General features: G+C 40.2%; 1 protein-coding gene and 1 non-coding gene across 2 annotated transcripts; both read right to left on the reverse strand.

Moving 5' to 3' along the window:
- Positions 1-423: 423 nt before the first annotated feature.
- Positions 424-7,906, reverse strand: LOC148417445 (elongation factor 2b-like). Its single transcript, XM_088425403.1, has 13 exons — positions 7,767-7,906; positions 6,118-6,332; positions 5,719-5,900; positions 5,397-5,605; positions 4,789-4,967; positions 3,902-4,007; positions 3,438-3,690; positions 2,300-2,495; positions 1,862-2,228; positions 1,378-1,731; positions 1,120-1,302; positions 882-1,014; positions 424-788 (listed from the first exon to the last, which is right to left on the reverse strand). Exons 1-13 carry the CDS (start codon positions 7,767-7,769, stop codon positions 595-597), a joined length of 2,574 nt encoding a protein of 857 aa, XP_088281529.1. The 5' UTR covers positions 7,770-7,906; the 3' UTR covers positions 424-594.
- Positions 3,779-3,846, reverse strand: LOC148417446 (small nucleolar RNA SNORD37). The gene has a single exon (XR_015867107.1). It is a non-coding gene; the product is annotated as a small nucleolar RNA SNORD37 (small nucleolar RNA).
- Positions 7,907-24,896: the final 16,990 nt, after the last annotated feature.

Raw genomic sequence — 24,896 nt, forward strand, 5'->3', positions numbered from 1 at the left:
AGAACCACCCGCTAGGAAGATAATTTCTCGGTGATTTGAATAGTTCATTTTGTATTGCCCACACCACTTTGTCGAAGTACTTGATGTTGAGGTGTCAAGTTAAAAGTCGGCATTTATTTCAGCCTTTAGTCGATCATTTAGTTAATCCCCAAGTGTGGCACGCAACGACTTCCGTTTAAAAGGGCCGCTAGTTTATGGAAAGGCGCTTTCAGTCTACAAACCGTGCAAGAACATTGAAGCGCATGTTACTAAAGGCCCATCTACGCAACTACATTTCTGACGATACGAGCAATCGTAAATTAGAACAGGCCCCACCGCAGAGAGACCTGGGATTGTGGCGGCCAACTCGTGTGGCTAAGAGGTTAAAACGGCAGGATGTGTGATCAATGACTGAAGAATAGGAACAAACAAACAAACACAAGAAAGGGTTTATTTCCTTTTATTTGTTTACAATTTTTTGTTAAGTTTATCATTTATATTGTCAATCCTTTTGGCAAACCTTGGTGCTCACTGTGTTCTGTACAGTCCGGTCCCACAGTGCAGATTACATATGTGGAGAGGAATGAGGCAATAAGCAAATAGTGGTCCAGGCTTTTACAATTTGTCCAGGTAGTTGTCCAAGGCTGGGACGCCTTCTTTGAGACCCTTGCGTTTACGTGTTTCAGTGACCACAACACCAGGCTTTGAAGAAGCATCCAATGGGTTTCCAGGGAGGATCTGCCAATGGTCAAAGACGCACTGGGGGAAGGCCTGGCCACCGGTGTTAGAACGAAGGTCGGCTGTGAATCCTACAAACGACACCGTGTTGCGATTACGACACGTCGAGTGTGCAAGTATAGGACTTATTGGGTGGGGTTTTAGCTGTTTTTCCCGGTACTTACCGAAGGACTCCATGACGGGCAGGTAGGCCTTGATGACACGCATGGGTGTACCGAGGACACTGGCCTCCTCAAACACGTGACCACGCCTCTTGGTCAACACACCATAGATTCCACCCATCGCAACCTCTGGACACTACACAACCAAAGAAAGACACGAAAGCAATGTATTGAGTTTTAGTTTCAGGTTATTCCAAATACTGAAATTGCTGTGGCATCCGATATAGGTTTTAAGCCTTACCTGAATTTCAACCAAATAGACAGGTTCCATCAGCCTGGGTTCAGCTGTGAGCTCGCACGCATACAGAACTCTACGAGTGGTGGGCATAATCTGGCCACCGCCACGGTGGATAGCATCTGTATGCAGGGTTACATCATGGATATCAAAGCGAACCGCACGCATGTTCTCTTCACAGAGGACGCCCTAAAGACAATAAATTAACCTTAGTAACAAATTCATAAGTTTAAATCAACACTGTTTCGATAAACTGTTTTATACCTCCTTGACAGCCCATTGGAAGCCAGCAACAACACTGTCCTTGATTTCGTTGAGGTACTGCACACCCTTGGTCACATCTACCAGCAGGTTGGGTCCAGTTCCGTCAGGTCCGAAGCACCAGATCTTCTTGCAATCTGTGGGTTCCCATTCATACTTCTCTGCAAGGTAGCGGGCACGGGCCTTCATCTCCTGACGAGCGCTAACTTCTCCCTTCTCAATGTCTTCGGGCAAACCGTCCTCCAAGGGGCGCGCCTTCATGAAGAGACGGTTGTGCTTGTTTGGTGACTTGGACAGACACATGACTGATGACTCTTCACTGACAGTCTCCCTGTAGGACACGACAGGCTCAGATTTCTGGAAAGAAAAAACAAAAACAAAACAATAGACACCAGGGTTAGGAATATGAAGAGCCACAAAAAGTAGAGAATAATTTGAATTTTCTGTCTGAGGGATAAGTAATGCAAATAATCTTTGAAGAATTTACCTTGAGTGGGATGCAAGCATGGTCCTCCTCGAGATCCTTGAGGCAGATCTCAAGATGCAACTCTCCGGCACCAGCAACAATGTGCTCTCCAGACTCCTCAATGATGCACTGCACCATGGGGTCCGATTTGGAAAGACGCTTCAAGCCCTCCACCAGCTTGGGGAGATCAGCCGGGTTTTTGGCTTCCACGGCGACTCGCACCACAGGGCTGACACTGAACTTCATCACTTTCATGTTGTGTGCAGACTCAAAGGTGGTGATTGTTCCAGTCTTGACCAGGAACTGATCCACACCAACCAAACCAACAATGTTACCGCAGGGCACATCCTCAATGGGCTCAGTGTAGCGACCCATCATCAGAATGGTCCTAGGGAAGAAGAAAGTTGACGAAATGTTTAAAACGGTGTACCAAAAACACCCAGGAGTGAAAAAGCATACCTCTGGATAGGTTTCAAGTAGAGGTCCTCTTTCTTTCCAGGGGTATAGTTGGGTCCCATGATGCGAACTTTAAGGCCAGTAGAGACGGTTCCAGAGAAGACACGGCCAAAAGCATAGAAGCGTCCCTTGTCACTGGTAGGTACCATCTTAGAGATGTACATCATCAAAGGAGCCTTAGAGTCACAATTCTTGATACCTGAAAGAAAAGGTCGGTTGGATAAATTGGTGTGACTGACAAACAAAACCGTCAGCGCTGTTATATAAAACCAGGGGTTCTCAAATGTGGCCTACGAGTACCCTTGAAGGTTCATCAAGGCAATTCGAGAATTCAAAGAATCTTAACAGCGATTCTGCAAACTTCAGCAAATCTATTTTGCCTTTTCACGCCGTGACAGGAGCAGTACATTTTTCAAATAAACAGCAAATTGGAAAGTGACAAATTATTGCTAATCAAAGTGTATGTGTGTGTGTGTATGTATATTATATATATATATATATATATATATATATATATTTTTTTTTTTAAATGAACACAGCCACTAGTGTAAATTTTTCACCAGTATAGCCAGAAATCAAACAGCTGTCACACAATCTACATTGTAGGGTTTGATTAAAATACGTCCAAATACATCACCAAATGTACTTTAAACTATTAATGTCAGACACTGAATGCTATTTGCATCATTGAAAAAAGTTCCAAACCACAGTTGACAAACTTCAGTCCTTGAGAGACGGTTTTCTAGGGGTCTCTTCCCTACACACCTGACTCAAATGATCAGCTTGGCAGCAAGCTAAGACAAAGCTTGAAAATCATCTTAATGATTTGAACCAGGGGTGTCAGAGAAACATCATAGCAGGATACAGGCCCCTGAGCACTGGTAGCAAACTCCAGTCCTCGAGGGCAGCAGTCCTGCATATTTGACGCTTCTGTCATAAACACACCTGATTCAAATTATTAGCTCATCAGCAAATTCTGCAGGCGCTTGAACTTGTCCAAATTCTGCAGGAGCTTGAATTTGTCCTAATCATTTGAATCAGGTGTGTTTAAGAGAGCAGCATCAGGAACATGCAGCTTTGTGGCCCTCAAGGATTGGAGTTTGAGACCTACGGCACTAAGCAATGGAATTGTTCTTCATACCAATGGCAGCCTCATCGTCCTCGGGTCCTTCATAGAGTAGCTCGCAACGGTACTTCTGAGCAGTGACGGGGGATGGCAGGTGGATGGTGATCATCTGAAGCAGGGCATCTCCAGCTGGTAGCCAGCGACGCATCACAGCCTTCAGCAGGGGCTTGCCTTCTTTATCCTTGTCCTCGGCATCCAACTTGATATCCAGCTTTTGGATCAGCTTGCTCGTCTCCTCCTTCTTGAAGTTCATGATGGCATCAAAGACCTGGGGATGGAGCATACTTGTCAAACCAAAACATTGCGATCATTGATTTTTTTTCCCCCCGTTGGCATCAGGATGCCTTCCGTGCTCTGCTCAGACATGATCATCATCAGAATAAATCAGGTCAAAGTGAAGAATGTTAATAATGTCATCACGTGCAGTTACTCGTACAGACACGCAGTTTGGTCCACATAACTACATGACAATAGCCTACCTTGAAGATGGGGTCAAGGATAAGATGAACAAAGCTGCGGGAAATCCTCTTGCCATCAGCTGTGGTTGGGGTCTTAGGAAATTTTCCAGTTGCTGGGTCAAAATACCTAACAAACAAAATGCATGCCATTCAGTCTAAGAAAAGCCTTGATAGTGCACTCATTACAACAAACAGTACAATTAATCTAATAGGCCCCTCCTCTGGACTGACATGCACACAATGGATCTATTTAATTGCAGGTCCACCTCGTCAGCTTAGTTGGTAGCTATTGTTATTTTCATTTGTATTTACCCGCTAATGATTTTTCCACAAAGATGTCTTTGAATTCCCACAAACACTTCATTGAACTTAATATCATTTAGGTGTTTCCCAAATTCAATCATAAGTGGTTTGCATGACTGTCAGTTAATTACTCAATCTTCAATACTTGTCATAAGTGTTGTTCATCTACTGCAACAGAGGCAAGGACAAGCCCTGTGGAGAGACTGTATTGAGCCATGCTAGATATCTGGCCACTGGCCAAGAGTCATGGCAAGCTGGTGTGGCTTAAGGCCATTTTTACAGATACCCCACCTTTGTGGCCATATTTGCTTTGTTATTGCTGCAGATTATGGCACCAAAAACATGACTGACATTGGTCGGTAGTCTAAATCAAAACTGTAGTACAATTTTACATCATCTACAGCAGTTACTGCAAACTCCTACACTAAACACAGGAAAATGAGGAGGGAGTTGAAACGTTTGGATTTCTGTCAATTGAAAAGCAATGTGTGCAAACTGGTGACCAACAAGAAACACCTCACTGATAAAGACATGGCAGAAATCAAATCTTCTCGCCTGACAACTCTGTCCACAAACCATAAGTTATCAACAATGCGGTCCTTTACCTGTCACCCCACAGCTTTTTCATCATGTCTTCCACCTTCTTGCAGCGCTCGGCAGGAGTCATCTGGGTATTGCCCTTAGCAGCAAACTTAGCTGCGTACATTTCAGCAAACTGCTTAAGGGTAAAAGCCCAGCCGTGGAGGCCAGAGCCAAAGCCCACAGTGCCAATGACTGGATCAATCTGACAATTAGAGGTAGACACCAGTTAAAATTCAGTGAAATATTTGGACCATATTTTATACTAAACGAACCACTTCCATATAAAAAAAGATTAGGGCTAGAACTAGATATTGTTGGAAAATGTTGGTTAATCAGCAAATCTTGAGTTTTAAAAAAAATTAATGATCATTTCTTAATTTACAGGACGTTAAAAAAAAAAAAAATTCAGCCATGAAGCCAATGCAACATAAGACTCACTCACTGCTTAGAAATAAACACAATAATGGGGCATAAATGTAGATATTTCAAACGCAAATGAGTAAACAAAGGAATAAGTCTACTTATATGCAAGATTGAATCCTCACCATTTTGATGTGCCAAGTGAACCAAAAAGCAATATGACAAGCGCTTTTGCCCTCACATGACCATAAAGTAAAATTACAAAACATACCTGGATATTGCCCATGGGACCGTCTTCTTCACCGTATGTTGAAATGATGACGTTGACGTTTTCGATGATGCACTGGAAAGTTTTGTAGAGGCTTTCGGGCTCCAGCTGCAACTCCAACAAGGCACGGTCCATTTTGTTCATCATAAGGACAGGCTTGATGCGCTCACAGATGGCCTGACGGAGCACTGTTTCAGTTTGGACGCACACGCCTTGCATGGGGAGACACACCATTAAATATTTTTGCATATTTCAAAGAAGGATGTATAAACCACATTGACTACATGAGTAGGAACGCAGTCTTCCTTAATTTCGCTACACTTACCAGAAACGCAGTCAACGACCACCAGGGCTCCATCAGTGACACGAAGAGCAGCCGTCACTTCAGAGGAGAAGTCAACGTGACCGGGAGAGTCAATCAGGTTGATCAAAAAGCCAGATCCATCCTTGGACTGCTTGATGAAGGCCAAGTCATTCTCGGACAACTCGTAGAACATGGAAATGGCACTAGAATGATTTGAACAACAATTTTACAATGACGCAGCATTTTTTTAAAGCAAATCTAGAATAATCAGTTAATGCTAATATTGCAGTGTTTGCTTGGAAACCACCTATTCCGAGCAAACAAGCTTAATACATACGCATCTTAAATGACACATTGAACATGGGACAAGCCCTCAAAAAGTAAGGGGGGGCGGGCACACAATTCAACATCAACTCTTACGTGGACTTGATGGTAATGCAACGATCCTGTTCGTCCTTTCGCGTGTCGGTGAAACGGGTCTCTCCAGCACGGGCAGAGGCGATGATACCGGCCTTCGATACAAGGGAATCGGTCAGGGTGGACTTGCCGTGATCGACGTGCGCAATCACAGACATGTTACGGATGTTGGCCTTCTTATCCATGATGGCACGGATCTGGTCGATTGTGAAGTTCACCTGCAATGACAAGATCAGGTAAACACACATGCAGTACTTAAGTACAGATGCTCATGGCAAAACTAAGTTCTGACTTAACACCTGGATGCAAGTTCAGTACTAAAGTTTTACTGCGTTGAGTTTTACTTAATCAACTACGAGCCTAACCGCTACTTTTTTTTATGCCTGACGTTTGAGGGCCCAGGATACTCCAGGCCCTAAAATTGACAACTAAATAGCTAGAAAACTGACAAACAAAAAATAAACACTACTACTCTTACATAATTAATTTCTGTAAAGCAAACACAATCACACAGATACAAAAACTTAAGTCGTACGTCATTTTTCAAAATTGGCTTAGCTTATCAAAACAGACCGTATTTTTGTGAAAGTTTTGAACAAAGCAATGAAAAAAAAAGCGGTTAACAATTGGGGTGGGGGGATAGATGTTTACTACTTTGAATGGCAGAAGATGGTGGTTTTTAACTGAGCACAGTAAAACCAAACTTGGCTCTGTTTACGTTCTTGCCAATGCAAGTTGGACAAAAAGGAGCATATTATACATAGTTGCATAGTCGAGATAAAAACAAAGATAAGATACTCCGGTGGAGACAACGTAAATCGACCAAATTTCTCTAACGTTGGAAAACAAGACAGATTCTTTTCCAGACATATTATTCCCTCAGGATAAACCGATCAGGAGCAGATCATTTTTAAATGGTGTAGGTGAAGCCACCTCACCAGCAGGGGAGAAAGAATACAAAAGGTCTGACGCATCAATTTTTTAGTTCAGCGTTTCGAATCCTGCCATCAAAACTCATCAAATGTTCATTCCCTCAATAACAGACCTCGGCCTTACATGCTATGGTTTAAACATGGGGTGGTATATGCAAACAGCTGACACCCAGTATCAAATATCCGCGAATAGGCCACGTGTACAGACTTTGACACAATGCTACGCGTTAGCATTAGCATGCCGACTTAAACGGAGGATGACAATAGGCCGGTGCGTTCTCGGAGAAAACAGCCCAGACCGTCGACATCTATGTCGGTCGGCAACAACAGTTCGATAAACAGAAAGCTTTGCGTTTTTGACTACGATTACTTCTTTGACCTATTTATGTTAATGGACAAAGAGTTGATATACAAGAGCCGGCATGTCCGGCCGCTCAAATTACGGGCCTAAAAAATAGGAAGGCAACGCACCTAGCAAACACAGCGATTTATATATAGACTTTTACAATAGATGAGATGTCCAAGCGTTCTTGAGACTGCTTAACCTTCACTTGGGGCGATTACGACAAAATGGTTGCCATTTTTCATCGGTAAATGACCGACGCCCATTATCGCCCGCACCGGCATTAATGTTTTCTCAACACAGTTAATATTTATGGCGAGAACACCGCGCCGTCTAAAGAAATCCGCCATAGGTCACGAAAAGGGGAAAAAACTTGCCATTTTGACGGATGGTTTTGGATTCGCTCGGTGGAAGAAAAGCCGACAAAATTGTTACACTGCCCACCACACGAGGGCCTAGGCAGGGAAGAGGACGCTGATGTCAGACGATCTCATTATATAAGGCGTGCGTCTGGTTCGTGACGTCATCACGCACTAGCGCAGACGCACCGAGTCTGTTCCCAGTCATGCCAAGACTAGTACTGAATCCTTCTATCCAGTAGATGGAGTTCTATCATTAAAAGTATAACAACCTCGTATTTCCCCACTTGGCGCTTCATTCTGTTTTATTTATTTATTTATTATTTTACTTATTTTATGCAGAATAGCAGTCTTGTTTGATATTGATTATTTTTCGTTCATATGAGGACAGACAGCACAGGGCTGCTCTTTTATCTTTGTTGTGAAGGTTTTATACACTAACGTAATGTTAAACTCTTTTCCTCGAAAAGATTTCAGTGAATTTTGAGTTCAAAAGCACCACAGTCTGGGCTTCCTGTGTGAACAGCATAAAATCGATTTGTTCAAACAATTTATTTTACTGTAAATGATGTATGTACAGGGGTGCACATTATTTTTTATTGTTATTTTATCTTTTTTTGTGAGTTACTCATATGAGTACCAGGACGTAGTGTTTGGTACACACTCTTTCTTTCATTAAAAAAGTCTTCCTCTATGTCATTTTCGGTGTTGTTCCCAAATTAAGTGCACTGTCTGTGTGCACACAGCGATGTTGCATTATTCAAACCTGCTTTCTCGAAAAGTTTCTCAAGTCCATCAATTATGGTTTGCGTGGTTCGTTCGAGACCCAGTTTAATTAGTCCAAGGAAGTCAGAGAGAGGTAAATTCTCCCTCGCTGTAGAGTGTCAACGTATACAATCTCATTAACACCCTTCCGAGAATGATACGCAGCCCTGACAGCCAGTCCAAGCAGATTCAGTTAAACAAACAAATCTCAGAAAGGGAAAACATGGGACACACATGCTATTTGGGCGACATATGCAGGTAAGTCAGCCTTTAAAGTTAAGGATTGCTGTTTGATGTTGAAGTTTGATGTCAATATCCTTTTCCTTAGGTATTGGTTGCTATGGGTCTTTGATAGATGGATGTGAACATCATGAATACACAACAGCATCCCCTGAACAAAGTTCCCAGAAGAGGAAGGAAAAACTCAAAAATACTGTGAAAAATACTGTAAGAAACCTTCAGAAGGGGCCACAAATAGGAGGAGCCCCCTTCCTGGCTCAACAGGTTTTACTGTTTGCTGAGTGCTAAAAACACATTGTGCCATATTGGGTAGGAAATATCCAGTGCAAAGATGCCTTGACAGCAGGTGAGGCCATTGGGTAAGATTCTCTTCACACTCTGGCTGAGTGGGTCCATCCTAACAAAAGCGCAACAGTGGTGGTCCATCTCAAAACCCACGATAATTGATCAGCGCAGGGCTGAAGTCAACTCTCACCAACCAGCCCCCTGACCCATTAATTAAATGCTTGAGTGTATAAATGTGTTTTTAGTCGGGATTTAAAGATTTCTACTAAGGTGGCGATGCAACCCTCCATTGGTAGGGTATTCCAGAGCACTGGTGCGCGAATGGAAAAAGCCCTTGATCCTGCTGACTTATTTTTAGCTTGCTGGGTCGGTAACAAACTGGGATTTTATGGCCGAAGTTGGCGGGACCTTACATACGGTGATACTAAGTCGACGAGATAGGAAGGCGCTAAACCGTGTACATTTTTTATAAGTAATTAACAACACCTTAAAATCACATCTCAGGTGTACTGGAAATCAATGCAGGTTTGTTAGTATCGGGGTAAAATAATAAAACTTAATCGTCCTTTGTTAAGAATCACGCTGCAGCATTTTGTACTGACTGCAGACCTTTGATGCAAGACATGGGAAGTCCAGAATACAATACTTTACAATAATCAAGGCGTGACATAACAAGCGCATGAATTAATGTTTCAGCATCGCTAGGAGACAGAATAGGGCAAATTCTGGCGATATTGCGAAGGTGAAAAAACACTGTTCTCATCGTATTCTTAACATGTGTTTGAAAAGGGAGTAGAGTTGAATATCACGTTGAGGTTTCCATCGATCCATCCATCCATCCATCGATCCATCCATACATTGTCGATAGCCGCTTATCCTCACAAGGGTTGCTGACTTAGGGCGGGAGGCGGGGGACACCCCGAACTGGTTACCAGCCAATTGCAGGGCAAACAACCATTCATTCACCCAATCACACCTGCCAGAGTGCCTGGAGAGAACCAACGCTGGCTTGGGGAGAACATGCAAACTCCACACAGAAAGGCCAGCGCGAGGTGGATTTGAACTCAGGTCCTTGAACTCTGAGGCGGACGTGCAAACACTGGTCCTCCAAACCGCTCTCTCAAAAAATTCAAATCAATCAATTCAGTCAATCAATAATGGTCATCATTATCACAGTACAAATGGTCTAAATATTTTAACCACAGTGTGGCTCGGTGGCGCTTCACAGTTCAAGGGTCCCGGTTCAAATCAACCTGGCTCTGGGCTTCCTGTGTGGATTTTGCATGTTCTCCCCGAGCCTGCGTGGTTTCTCTCCGGGCACTCAGCTTCCTCCCACACTCCAAAAACATACATGGCAGATGAATTGGACATACTGCATTGCCCTTAGCTGTGATTGGGCGCGCGAATGGTTGTTCGTCTCTGTGTGCCCTGTGATTAGCTGGCAACCAGTTCAGGGTGTCCCCCGCCTGCTGCCCGAAGCCAGCTGGGATAGGCGCCAGCAAGCCTGCGACCCCCGTGGGGAAAGCGGCTCTCGAAAATGGATGGATGGATAGATTTTAACCACCTTATTGTATGATTGAAGTATGACTACAGAGAGGAGCAATAGAAGAAATACACCCACACAAGGAAAGAAATACCCTATAATTACAGTATATATCATGCTACAGAAATGTCCTGCTGTGTGTTCAATGACTCAAGAACACAGGCAAGAAACTGCCTTTCAAGCTATGGAGGCAAAACCAGAACAGAATGGCAAGTCAGTAACAAGTTATAGTGGTCAACCCGTTCATATTGTATATTGTATTATTTTGTTGATTGATTAGAGTCAAAGGAATAATAATATATTACATAGAAATTTGATTTTGTTCTATTTCTCAGCTGAATTTGCTCCACATAAAAACCTTATACAAGACAAGCAATGCAAAAGGAAACATAGTTATTGCGGTAAAAATGTTTTCATATGTGTATTTCCTTCAACAAAATAAATCAGACAATACTAAAGGCATGGGCAAATGAGAAGGAATCTAAAAATGGCCTTATTTGATTTCCCTGCACCGTATGTGCTTGTCCAAAGTCCTGTGCATGCAGAATAATTGCCGGCGACAAATGTCAACCCAGCCTGAGTAATGAACCATTAATTGGAATGACATGTTTCCAAGGCATACTTTTTGTGCAGGCCGCGGCATGTGCCTAAGTTTTGCATCAAGGCATATTTGTGAATATGACAAAAAGGCATAAAAAATGAAAATTCCATTCTTGAGGAATGAGTTGTAATATTATAGAAGAAATGTATTATTTGTTTATAGTGTAATATGGGTTGTGTTGAATATCATGACTTAAAAGCATGTCGTATATATGGTCTCATACTTCAAAATGATACGTATTGCGATATATTGGACGCTGTTTGTAAAAAAAAAAACAAAAAATACAAAAACTTCTATGGCACATATTAACGGCTGAAAAAAAACAGAAACATTTTAATAGACAAGATAAATTCTATTTATGACATTCATTTTCAGAAGCAGCATATCACTGCCATTAGCACATTAAACACTCATTTTAAAAATACCCGCTCCTTGTTTTATTACAAAGATTACAAAGAAGGTGGTTACAAGTTTCAAAATAAGGAATTGTTTATGTCTGTAGTGTGAGTGTGTGAATGTGTATAGGTGTGTGTGTGTGTGTATTTGAGAGTGAGTGGGTTAAGAGATGTGCCAGCAATGTGTTTTTATATGATAATATATATACCGTATTTTCCGCACTATAAGGCACACCTAAAACCTTTTTTTTTTTAAAGGCTGATGGTGCGCCTTATAATCAGGTGCGCCTTATATTTGGATCAATATTGAGATTGGGATTCGTAGATGGGGAATGAACTGATAAAGTAAGCTTTACCTGTTTCTTTTGTGTGTTTACAGTTGAACAAGGTTGGTCATGTTGACATTGAGTTATTATGCTATTGAGAGTTTAGAGTTATTATTTGAGTTATTATTATTACTTTGAGTATTACTATATTGTGACTGAAAAAGGTTTAATATAGGTCATTAATTGAGGGTGCACCTTATAATCCGGTGTGCCTTATAGTGTGGAAAATACGGTACATATATACAATTATTCCATCATAAAGATATCATAAATCTATTATGTTTTTCTTATCTAACTCACAAACACTGGCTGCTGAATTTGTTGCTATGATGATATTTGTTTCTCTTTTAAATCTATTGAGTTAATTGATCCTTGCAATTGTTCATAAATGTCACCTACCGGCGTCAAGGATCTAATGATTTACATCCCAGCAATTAATTACACATGTCCACGAGGGGCTGTTTAATTAAGAGCTCTTCGGTGAGATATTTTGACCAATCCAAACACTCAATACTCACAACATTGGAATGAAAAGTGGAAATTTTTACGGACAAGTCAGAAGTAGGGTTTTGAAAAATATGTGTTTCTTGTACAGGTATTTAAAAATCAACAAAGAGAAAGAAATCTGTGTATAAAATTGTAAAAAAAAAAAAAAAAAAAAAAAAAAAATTCAAGACATTGAATCATCATTTGATGGAATATTGCTAAAGCATTGCACTTTACTTTGAGGCGTGACTTAATGCGGTTTGTAGAAAATGTATATTTTGATTGTCAAGATTGCCCATATGATTGAGACCTACTTAAAGTTGACGTCAATGTGACCATCATGGGTTAGTGTTGTACCCTGTCTATTGATGTAACGATTAATCGATAATGTACCAATTATCAAAGTTATTGATAATTGTTCTGCACTTTTCTGTCCCAACCTGTTTCGTCAGATAAACTTTATTCTTGTGCCGCCTTCTCATTTGTAAAGCGCTCTTATTTTGACAGGCTGTTTGACCAAAAACAGTGCGTCGGCCATTTTTGCTGCGGCACCATGCGCGAGTCATTCCATCACAAGCAGCGTAGATGAATGATATGAGTTCTATACTGTTGCATGGTTGAACAAATGATGAACTCTGCAGAGTTAAGTTAAAGTAAGCTTTATGTTTCATGTTGATGCATAATGCATTGGGTTTGAAAGGTTCCCAGTCGAGTTTGCACAGTGTATGTTTTTATTTACTACGTCATTATTTATTTGCAAATCATACACATGCGTATTGTAATTAGACAGTCACTTATTTATTGCATAAGTGTTTTGTTTTATTTAGCTTCACTCTGATTCAAATTGGATTTGACAGTGCTCATGAAAAAAGGACTTGGAGCTTGGACGCTACTTCCTGACTCCCGTATTCATTTTGAATGGAGTTTGGCTCTCGGTTAACTCGTGTCCACATACAAAAAAAGACATACGAAAGAAGAATTTGAATCTCTCCTCTTTCATCTATTACCTCTTCGACAACAAGGCATATGTGTGAGTGTCAATTTTATGTCATGTATCCTGTTGTACTGTGGTTAATTGTTGATATTTTTTATGTTAAATATTTTCTTTGTCAATTATGTATTGTAAGTATGCAGAGTTATAGCTATGAGCTCTTCAAATCCCCAATTTTGTTGTACACCTGTACAGTGACAATAAATGCATTCTATTCTATTCTAAGATCATTAGCTAAAGAAGGAAAATCAACATTGTGCTGATTTGTGAGAGTGAAAAAGTGAAAAGCAAATCCAGAAATAGACGTACACTATATGTATTTTGCTTCCCTTCGGCAGACTAACGCAAGCTTCTCCTCCATTCTTGCTGCTCACGTTTCCATTCGCAAAACATCCATTGAAGTAATACGCTCCATCCTTTCTTTTGGTTGCTCTGCGATGCTACTGCAGCTTTTAAGACACCTTGTCAGTGGTGAGGGGGGTTTTGGGTGTCATGCTACTCTGTGTTTACTGACAGTCAATATGCAGCATCCATCACATGCTACTGACCTAGTTTTTTGAAAGGTCATGCTTACCTCTATTCACTCAACTTCTGCAATCACATTTTCTTCTTTGTAGATGCTCCGTATTGAGGGTTCCACTCCAGGTTTGTCTATGTAGATGTGCTGCAGCTTACACTTTCAATACATGGCGCTTAAAAATAAAAGAGGCTATCAATGAGTTATGTTATGTGAAGAAGCTGGCCTGTGCTGAATTTGAAAGACGACAATATGTTTCTATAGCTTTCCTAACAGAGGGGTCTTTCTTGAAGGCAATTGTACTTTACAATTATATGTTCTAGACATCTGCCCTAGTCTATACACAAAATCTTGATAAATATTTTGTTTGTGGAATTTGAATTAAGCAGCAAAATGCACTTGTTTTTTTCCACCTCAATGGGCAGCCATTTTAGACCGAGAACAACATCACAGCTGCTCATGTCTCAGGTCACAGCTCACCTGTTTTCAGAGTTGGATCATATGACTTTCTCAAACTGATTGAGTAACTGTTTTTTTGTTTTTTTGATGTATGGAATGTCCCATCTGAATTGATAACATGAAAACATTGCAAACACTGCCAGAGTGTATGGTTGTATCTACAGAGAATATGAAGCCATTTTATTTAGTGAATTTCCCTGGTACCTAATGGTGTGCACAGCCTGTTTGTAGTATTGGTTATCAGAAAATAACTGTGGACACAAAACAGATAGAATCATAATGAAAGAAGATAACAATTTTATCGCTTTGCACCTCTTGGAGCATAAATAGTAGCCCAACAGCTCTCTGATCAGCATGTGTTGGTGTGGGACAAGGCATTTCCTCTTCTAACCTCTTGGCTTCCTAAGTGAATGAAAATGAAAGAAGATAGAACAAAATGACAGACTGTTGCATGAGAACAAACTTAAATGTAGGTCAGGTGCAGTTTTCCCTCTAAGCTGCGAGCGTGCGCTTTTGTGCATTGCTCGCACGATCTCAGCGCACTAGAATGTCTATGCTGCGCATAAAACACAATGCAATATAAACGTATTAAATAATATTTAATATTAGACCTCATATTTATGTGGTTACTTTGACCAATAACATTGTTTTCTGTACCATCTTGCATTGTGACAGCGAGTGACAAGTTTCCAGCCTATGAATGTTTCACTTATACTATTCATCCAATCAAACGTAAGGACAGAAACGTTCCCTGCATATACACCTCGTGCTGGTTAGCTAGCTAACAACAGTGCGGAGTTAAGAGACGTCAAATGCTAACCCCTTTTCCTCGCGAAACGAACGAGCAGCGACACATCCGCTCAACACGCCAAAGTAAAAAAGAAATGCGCTTCCTATAAGATGGAAGGGCTGTTGGAGCATATGCAAAGAGAAGAACAAGCGGTGAAAGTGAGTGAGATTTTTTTTTTCTTTTTCACAACTTGTGGCTCGTTTATTGCCATGGTGACAAGTGCACTATACATCACACTGTCATGTCTAAACCATTTATTGCTCAATATATAAAAAAAATAATAATAACAAACTTGTTGAAAACGAACAGAAATAGTTGTGATTTGTTTGGCAACCTTGTGCATTCTTAAGGCCGCCTGGCTTACTCGTATGCTCGCCCAGATTCAAATAAAATAAGTATATCAACATTTACACAGGTCTCTCTTTGAATCAATAAAACGATAAATTAATTTCCATAGCAGTTCTAAAAGTCTTCAAACAAAAGTACTTCAAGTAAAAGGCAAACTTTACGGTAAAGAAACCTTGTGCTCTAATCTGCAATCAATCTCAATTGCCCCTGTGACACAAACCCCAAGGCTCTTAAAGAGCCAGTATCATGGACCTCTCTCCCAGACTTAAAGGGGCAGTAACATAAATGTCCACTGGGCAGTGAGTCGAAACAACCAATCAACAAATTACAAAAACTGAAATTTAAATTAACTTTGGGATTTTGGGATCAAAAGCAATAATAATTCCAAATGCTGTGACTTGGCTCCTACAAACATGGCAACCATAGATGCATCGTTCTCCCGTATTGGTCCTGGAGGATGCTTTTCACGTCGGCTATGCCCTCATAAATGACAGGCTACTGGTCTTTACATATGTTTAAAAGTTGTTGGACATCATCAGGTCGTGCTTTACCCTTCATTTCTTAGAGTTCAAAGCCGCCTTGCATCATCATTCCAGGGCCGCAGCTAGGCCCCTGGATATGCTCAGAGTCTCCCCTCCTTCCTTGCTCATTAATGACAGAATGTGAGTCATGTGATATAGGTTACTTCAGGGGTGACATCAGATATGCACACGGCGACTCACTGTGTGCATGTCTGAAGTTGCTCACCTTGGTCCAATGCCTGCTCAGGGAATTTGTGTGAATGCTCTGGCACATTCAAAATTAGAGAGAACATTGGTCAGGTGTGTGGTTATTTTTTCGTAATACACATACATGAACCAAGAATGTTTTTTTCATTGAGGCCACTCGCATTTTTTTTGTAGTGTGCTCCCCCTCATCCTACTATGCTCCTTCTTTCTGATGGTTATGAATGCAAATGGGCCTGCCCAGTTTAATCCTCATCTTGAAAAGATCTGAACTGAACATTGAACTGAGATGATTGCATGATTTGGTACGTTCAGCCATGCAACGTGTTCAGCGAGGTCAATTGTGCCATAATCCATGCCAGAATGTTTGCCCCATCCAGCAGGGAAGTACTGTTTGTATGAAAGCAATGGCAGGAAATTACTAATGATGTACTGTACACCAGGAGAGCTCAAAGTAGCTATAGGTGGGTTATTACTGAGCAGCAACAATCCATTCCCTTTACCCACAATGTTTACACTCTTTCTCTGAATTTGTTTCTCTGAGTGTTGAAGGGGAGAGGAGGGTACATCAGAATAGGTGGAAGGGGCTGTAGGAAGACAACAACCTAGGAGTCCCTCAAGGGTCAGTCCTTGGATGCCTTTTGTTCCATCAGTATATGTTACCCATTCCTCCTGCCCCATTGTAACCTCGGAGCTGAACGGATAGTGAAACCCAAACAGACAAACAACTTTGTGAGTAATCCAAATGGATTAAGTAACCAAAAGCGCAAAAGGTGGAAAAGGCCACAAAATAAAAAAAGGATAAAAGTTCAACAAAATGTAGAGCAAAGTACAAAGTACAACTGAAAGAGAGACGTAAGCATTGTCTAGGCAAGAATACACACCGAAGTGGCAGAGAGGGGACAGAGTCCAGGAAAATGACGCTGTCTAGTGATGTTACGCTCGAAGCAGATGCATGACTCAATTGCTTGAGTCAGAATTGCTTGTGGCAGAAGTATCACCATACGTAGTTCCGTTGACCCCTTGTATCTGGCGCAACATCTAGTGATGTCACGCTCGAAGAAGATGCTCGACACATGCCTAGCGCTCACGGGGAAAGTATCACGATATGTCGTTCCGATCCCGGGTTGTAACCATTGGAAGATCACAAGACCGTGGAAAGGAGGAGTTGTTACCACCCACATGTGTGGCCGGTGTCCGTTGACGTGTCAATGCCAGGTATGTTATGGCGGGGCTAGGGTCTGCCAGTCAGACTCAGTCAATCTCAGAGTGTCCATGAGTGGGCATGCAAGATCTCTTGATATGTTGTGAGTTTTGAGAGGAAAAGCGCATTTGGACGCATAAATGAAAACGAGGGAGGCTGAGGTGAAGATTAGATTAAGTATTAGATTCATTTGCAACAACATATAGTTTAATTGTTCATTCACACAATATATATTGGCATCCAATCATTAATTCATCCATACACATACACGTATATACGTATGTACGTATATACATAAATATACATACATGTGCACCACATACTATACATAACTACTGCACATACTATACTGTACATACATACATATATATATACATGTGTACACTATACATACTTACATAAATGCATACATACTGTATATACCCACTGTACATACTGTACAGTATGTACTTTACATACATACATACGAGCTTCCTAAAATATATTTTCATACACCTGTAACTCTGATGCCATGCGATTGGCCCTATCGAATAGGGTCATCTCCAAAACTGGAGAGGTCAATCGGAAAAACTGGAACCAAATGCTGAAGAAATTATTTTATTTTTGAATAAAAATATGTAAAAAACACAAATATCCATTTCAGTGCTTCAAGCATTTTATCTAACTATCCATCCATTGATTCATCCATTTTCTATCTATCCTCTTATCCTCACAAGGGTCGCAGGCTTGCTTGTGCCCATCTCAGCTTACTTCAGGCAGTAGATGAGGGACACCCTGAACTGGTTGCCAACCAATTTTCATTTTAATTAACTACCATCACAGTATCTTGTTATGCAAACATTTCACTTTTTTGTTTTATAAGAATGATACCATCGTCTCTTACATTTTTATTATACATTGCCCAAATGTCAAATGGAAATGCAATACAATTTTACCCAAAATATGTCACCATACTGAATTGTGTCAAATGCTTTGAAAGTCTGACCCATTTCAACACAACTGTCCCATTGATGCAGTGTTTCAGGAGGCAGTGTTGTGATTCTCAAAACGGATTCATGTGAATGCTTCGCGATACTGACCCATTTCAACACAATTGCTTCAGACTAATTCAGTGGATCAAAAATCTTTGATTTCTCCATCACTACGATGCACTCGGAGAAAAAAAGCAATGAAAAACTTCCACAAGGGGAGAACATCTAGGAACCACAAAGCACAATGAAAATGTGACAGAATACTTGGAACGCAGGTAGGAATCGCAGGAACTTGAACATTTGGGAGGCAAGGAATAACCTGGTGTCGCTCTACTGCTCCAGCTGTTTTTAAGAAGCCCACAGATGGCAGATGAGCTTCAGGTGCGCGGCCGGTGACTTCGTCCCTGTCATGTTTACTGCTTTTAATTTTTTTGTGCTTACTATATACTATGGTCTACTGTCTTTTTGTAGTAGCTCTTGTATACGGTGTGTATTGTTAATGTTCAATGTTTGATATTGGCTGTAATTTGAATATTTAAATAAAGTTGTATTAAAAAAAAAAAAAACACTTGAAAAAAAATTGTGCTTATGCAGAGTTCTCCTTCTGCTGCAAGGGGGCAGAGTCCCCGGCCACGCACACCTGGAGACAATAGGAGACATAAACATTCCCATTCACTAGCACACCTAAAAGCAATTTAGAGCAGGGGTGCCCAAGTCCGGTCCTCGGCAGCCCCTATCCAGCCTTTTTGCCATTTAACTCCCATCCTGTAAGAGCCTCTTACAGGAGCCTCTCTCTGCACAGCTCTTGAGGATTGAGGCGGTAGATGGACCTGGCTGACGCGCCTTTCTGTTTCCACGCTGCGGTGTGTACCAAACAAATGACAACGTGAACGCTGCACCTGTTGTGTCCAACATTTTTTTTCTGCCTTTAGTGAGTATACTGTAGCATCCGTATCTGCGTATTTAAGACTTGAAACAAAATTGAATAATGTGCAAACAAACGAATTTCCCATCCAGCATTTTAAATGATAACATAATTGCAGTCAAATCCATTTGCCCTACCGGGTGAATCTTCCCTCACCATAACCGTGAACCTGGCACTTAAACAAATAATAGTGCCACCCCAATGATACAGGCTAGATATTGCCTTTGACCCTTGCACATCTGGTACACCTGATTCAAGTAACTAGCTAATAAGCAAGTTTTGCATCGTCTGATAACAATCATGGTAACTTGAATCGGGATCCGAATGAGGGATATATGTAAAACAGTCTGGATAGGGGCGCTCAGGGATCGGACTTAGGCATCCCTGATTTAGAGCATCCAATATACCTTCCATGCATGTTTTTGGAATATGGGAGGAAACCGGAGTGCCCAGAGAAAACACATGTCGGTATGCAAACTCCAACGCGAAAGCCAGACCCAGAATTGAATCCAGGACCTCTGAAATGTGAAGCAGACTCGCTAAGAAGCCACAGTGCTGCCCTGTATGCGTTATCTTTAAACCAAATGCTTCTGATAAATACATGGCTGCATCAATGTCCTCAAATAACAGCAGCTCAATTAATGCGATGTCACTGTCAAAAACAAATCTAAGGGTATATGAAAAATGTTTGTCCCATCTCCCAGTAAGACATAGCAGGGGACAGGCCAGTAAGAAGGGATGGTTGGAGGGATCTGTATGGCAATATTCCTTCAGAAAGATTACTATCCACTCCTTTGTCATAGGAGAGCTTATAAGGAGCACTGGCCAAAGATGTTGCTCAAGTAGAACAGCTCCTCCTGGATAGCACATCAGTATGCCAAACTATTGGCTCTGTCCCTCAGCTCTGTGCCAAGCGCAATTGTCTTCAAAGACAAACAATTTCATCTGGAAGTTTATATTAATTTATATTTAACAAAGGCAACCCAAAGGCATTTTTTTTCAACAATAGTCTGTTCGGTTCACCTGACTAATAACATTAGTCATAACCTAGAATTCTACTTAATATTGCATTACTTTGCAGAATTTAAATTAACCACTTCAATCCTAAACATGTAGTTTTACATTTTAAGAGCACAGACATTCAATCCTAGGTCCTTATTTGCACAATCAAGAAGCGGATCCAAGAGCATGCAGAGGCGGCTAAGAGTGGAGAACAACTGGTTTATTTAATGTGAAAGGCAGAGATGAGAGGACACTCGAAGCTGGCTTGCAAACAGAGGCTCAAGAGGCAGGGGACAGACACATGAAGTCGGGTCAGAGAGCCCGATCAGGGTCAGGGCTAGTGATGGCAAAATGAGGCTTTATGAAGCTCTTGAACCTTTTTGAACCAATGTGTCATAAAGTGGTTCACAACTCAAAGCTCCCCTCAGTATCCTTGGGTGATATCTGTCAGTAGATATCATTGTGCATTTGGACACATCATTCATGATGCATATGAAATACCCCTCAGAAGCACACCTATGCATTACTGGGCAACACAGACTACTTTCTGGAGTGTTTAAACATCAATAAACCCGCATCAACAATTAAAATCATTATCATTATACATTATACACGTGCCAGAACTTAAAATGAGTAATAGTGATTTCATATAATCTGTCTACAACGTTTTATGAAGTCCACCAAGAGCAGGCAAGCTTTAATAAGATTGTATGCTAAATTACAAATCACAATTCAATATACAGTTAGTGTCACGTCTAGGTAAGTTGGGAGGAGGAAGGAAAGGGACCCAAGAATATGCAGCAAAATTGAGAAATATGTGGATCAAAAATTGAAATTTAATAATGACATGAGGTAGGACCGAACCAGGAATGAAACTGGAAAAAGTATCAACATGAACTTGAAACTAAAATCAACTCATGGGTAACACAGGGAGACAGTGAGGTGTGACTCAGAAATACGAGAAGGACTGCAACATAAGACAGCAAGGTAAGATAATGACACGAGTCACCTGACAGCTAAAATGGAATTTAAGTACACTCACACTAACTTATGAGAACGCGAAACAGCTGGACAACATGAGAAGCAGGGGAAGCTGATGTGAGGACATGCAAGGGGCAGGTAATCAGACAGGTGGACGAAATCAAACTAACAAGAACACAGACAATAAAGGCAAACTTGAGTGGAACAGAAACATGAACAAAACCCCACAACAACCAAATCCACAACCCAAAAAACAACAAACCCCAACCAAACATGACAATAAGAACATTGTTTTATTTCTTTACCTTTAATTGAGCGACATAAAATGACAAAAACATATTAGCTCACCAAAACAGCTGTCTCTCACTTATTTCAATACAAAATCTATTCTTCTTTCTTTCCTCAGAAAGACTTCAATGATTTGCTTGTACAGTTTGTCCGTGTGTTTCATTTCCCCAAAAAAATCCTTTTCCATTGACATGGAGGCCGATGCTGAAGGTCGCGTGTGTCCAATCTACGTTTTGCTCTTCTTCAGCCATTGTGGGTTAAAAAAAAAAAAAAAAGCAATTTGATTTTTCTGCTAAATGTCAGCAGGTCTGGCTTCGCTATACGCTACCACTTTAGCACAGATCAGTGTATAACAGTGTAAGATTATAGAAAAAAAGAATATAAATAATAACAAAATATATACCTACATATACTGTATATATATATATATATATATATATATATATATATATATATATATATATATATATATATATATATATATATGTTTGTTTTTTATTATATATATGTATATATATATATATATATATATATATATATATATATATATATATATATATATATATATATATATATATATATATATTTTTTTTTTTTTTTTTTCTATAATCTTACACTGTTAGACGACAAGAGGGTAAAAATGACTAGTAGTGCTTTAAGCACGAAAACCCTCCTGTTTTGTTTTTTTTTTCCAATTCAGGAGGCAGCCATTTTGACACATGCTGTTCACATAAAATGGCAATACAGATGATCTGGGCTCAGGTAATGAGCAATCATGGCTCGCCTGCTTTCTGACTTTGCTCATGCCACGCTTGCAAGCTGAGCCTTGAAAAACTGATATCATTCTCACTAAACAGCAATTGGCAAAACGGATTTTTCATCTTAAATCATATTTCACAAATATGATATTAATCTGTATACAGGGTTTGGATTAGTGCGAAAGCATGGAAGAGAATTACTGGAAAGAATATTTTAGGGTTGATTTCTCTTAGCAAGGCAAAGACTGACAGGTAGACCTGTTTTAATATGTATGATTTTATTTTCATTTTATGCTTCTGAGCATCATGTTGTCTTTTTTGCAGATTTCCTCCTGGTTTCACTTTCAAAATGGCACAGGTTGATGCTTGTATCTTATGAGAGCTGTTACTGATAACTACCTCGAAGGACAGTTTACTTCCAGCTGTGTTTCCCACTGGCAGGCTTTTTTTTTTTTTTTTTTTCTACTCGCCTGGTATCATCTTCTGTGACACACAACGTGGCAATCAATAATTATGGAATACAAGAGCTCAAAATATGAAGGGATCTGATTTCAAAACCCTAATTAGATTTCTAGATACACAAATGTAATACTGTTTGGATGAGGGCGCATCACCCAGATACTTTGTATCTTGGTCCTGACTAATTAGCCAACATGCAGCAAAATTATTCAACAATTTGAGGCAGAAAATGCTTCATTTGTTAAGATAGTGCACTCTGCTCAGGCTTCCTATCTGTGAGTATGTGTTTGTGACAGAAAGAAAGCGCGAGAGAGAATTCCATAAGAATTTCTATCATCTTAATGTAGTGCTGGGTTTTTTGTCTTAAAAGTGTATTGCGATGTGTACTGAGATATACATTGGCCAATGTTTTGAAAATAATAAAATAAAATGATCTATGGCATATATATTAACAATGACTGTAAAAATTTTTTATTAAAATAGACATATTCTATGTATTCTTTTTCAGAAGCCACACATCATTGACTGATGATTGAGCACAAATAAAACTTTTTTTTTTTTTTTTTAAAGCAGCATGTCCACATGTTTTTGCCTTTGACTGTGTTATCATGTCCCCAGCAGTTGGGAATACTCTTTCAGTGGCACTCATGTGGCAGGAATAGAGGTAACACTTTGCCACATGTACCTCCTATTGTCCACCACTTCGTACTCTTCTGTTTCTGCCATTTTTGCTCTTCAACTGTAAACAAAACAGATCTAGGACGTCGCTTGCGTTGTTGAAGCGCTTGGATTGATTTACATGTAAAACATGATTCATATTATGACAAAAATCATAATACCAAAGCCACTCTGGAGCAGAAAGAAAATGAAATTTACGAAAATAAGGCGTTTCAAAACTGATACACGGTATATTAGAAACTGAATGTTGTATTGCAATACGCGTATTGCGTAACTTCCTATCCCAATATATCGATATATCAATATTATCACCCAGCGCTGTCTTTATGCCATATTCATTCCCTGTCATGCGACAATAAGCCATAGTTGTCAGCCAGTCTTGGAAGTCTGCTTGCAGTTTCTTATAAATTTACATTTGTCACTTTAATCTATATGACTTGAGCAAGTCTATTTCTGCTTCTAAAACATCAAACACTGTGTGCCTCTCATACCCTGACATTTAAAGGAATGAGAGAACATCTCATTGGCTGGGATGTTAGCCCGCTGTTCACACCCACAACGGTTCAAATGGCCATTTGTATCTACACGTTAGCGATAATACTAATAGAAAGAGTACGCCAACCATGCAAACAAAAACTGTGCTTTGCATTTGACTTTTGGAAAATAGAGTTCTATATCTACCAGCAGGTCAGGGAATGTCTTAGATATCCCAGATTCAGAATAAATGCCTATGAAAATAATTACTTAATGCAATGTTTAATGAATAAAATCAGAGTTTTAAAAGGGAAAGAGATATTGGTCAGTCATATAATGACAAGAAAGAAAAACCAGTGAAAATGGGGATAATGTAATTTTTTTAATAGAATTACAGTGCCATTATTTCTTTCCCTGTAATTCACTGTTGATTTTGATATTTAGCAGCTGCACTTTTTGCTTATGCCAGATAAATCTATTCAGGCTAGATTGTTGATAGTCAGCTAGACAGGCCTTCAGAGTGGCAGCAATTTATGTGCAACTCAGCACATTTTCCTCATCTGTACGGCTTTGTGGGTCGGAGTGTTCCAACTGTGAGTTGTTAGCGAGATTGCTGTTCACCATGCACAAAGTGTGCCATTTGCGGCTGGCGAGCTCACATGCATAGGCAATTTAGCACTTTTTTCAAGACGGGTACTGTATATACAAGAACGATTTGCTATTTAATGTGCTACTTTACTCTTTTAGAAGTTTACTCTTTTTGTTCCATGTGAATGGAACTTTGGACTATTTTTCAGTATCTATGGCTACATTGACGTGGCACTTTAAAAATATGAACACTTCATTCAACAATGACTTTGAATGTCTTTTTACGTATACACAATTGCTTATAAATGGGAATGAATGCTTTATCTGTTGAAGCAACTATGCTGTCAAT

This window comes from Hippichthys cyanospilos, chromosome 10 (assembly GCF_059441005.1).
Source record: "Hippichthys cyanospilos isolate Australia breed blue-spotted pipefish chromosome 10, RoL_Hcya_1.0, whole genome shotgun sequence".
Lineage (NCBI taxonomy): Eukaryota > Metazoa > Chordata > Actinopteri > Syngnathiformes > Syngnathidae > Hippichthys > Hippichthys cyanospilos.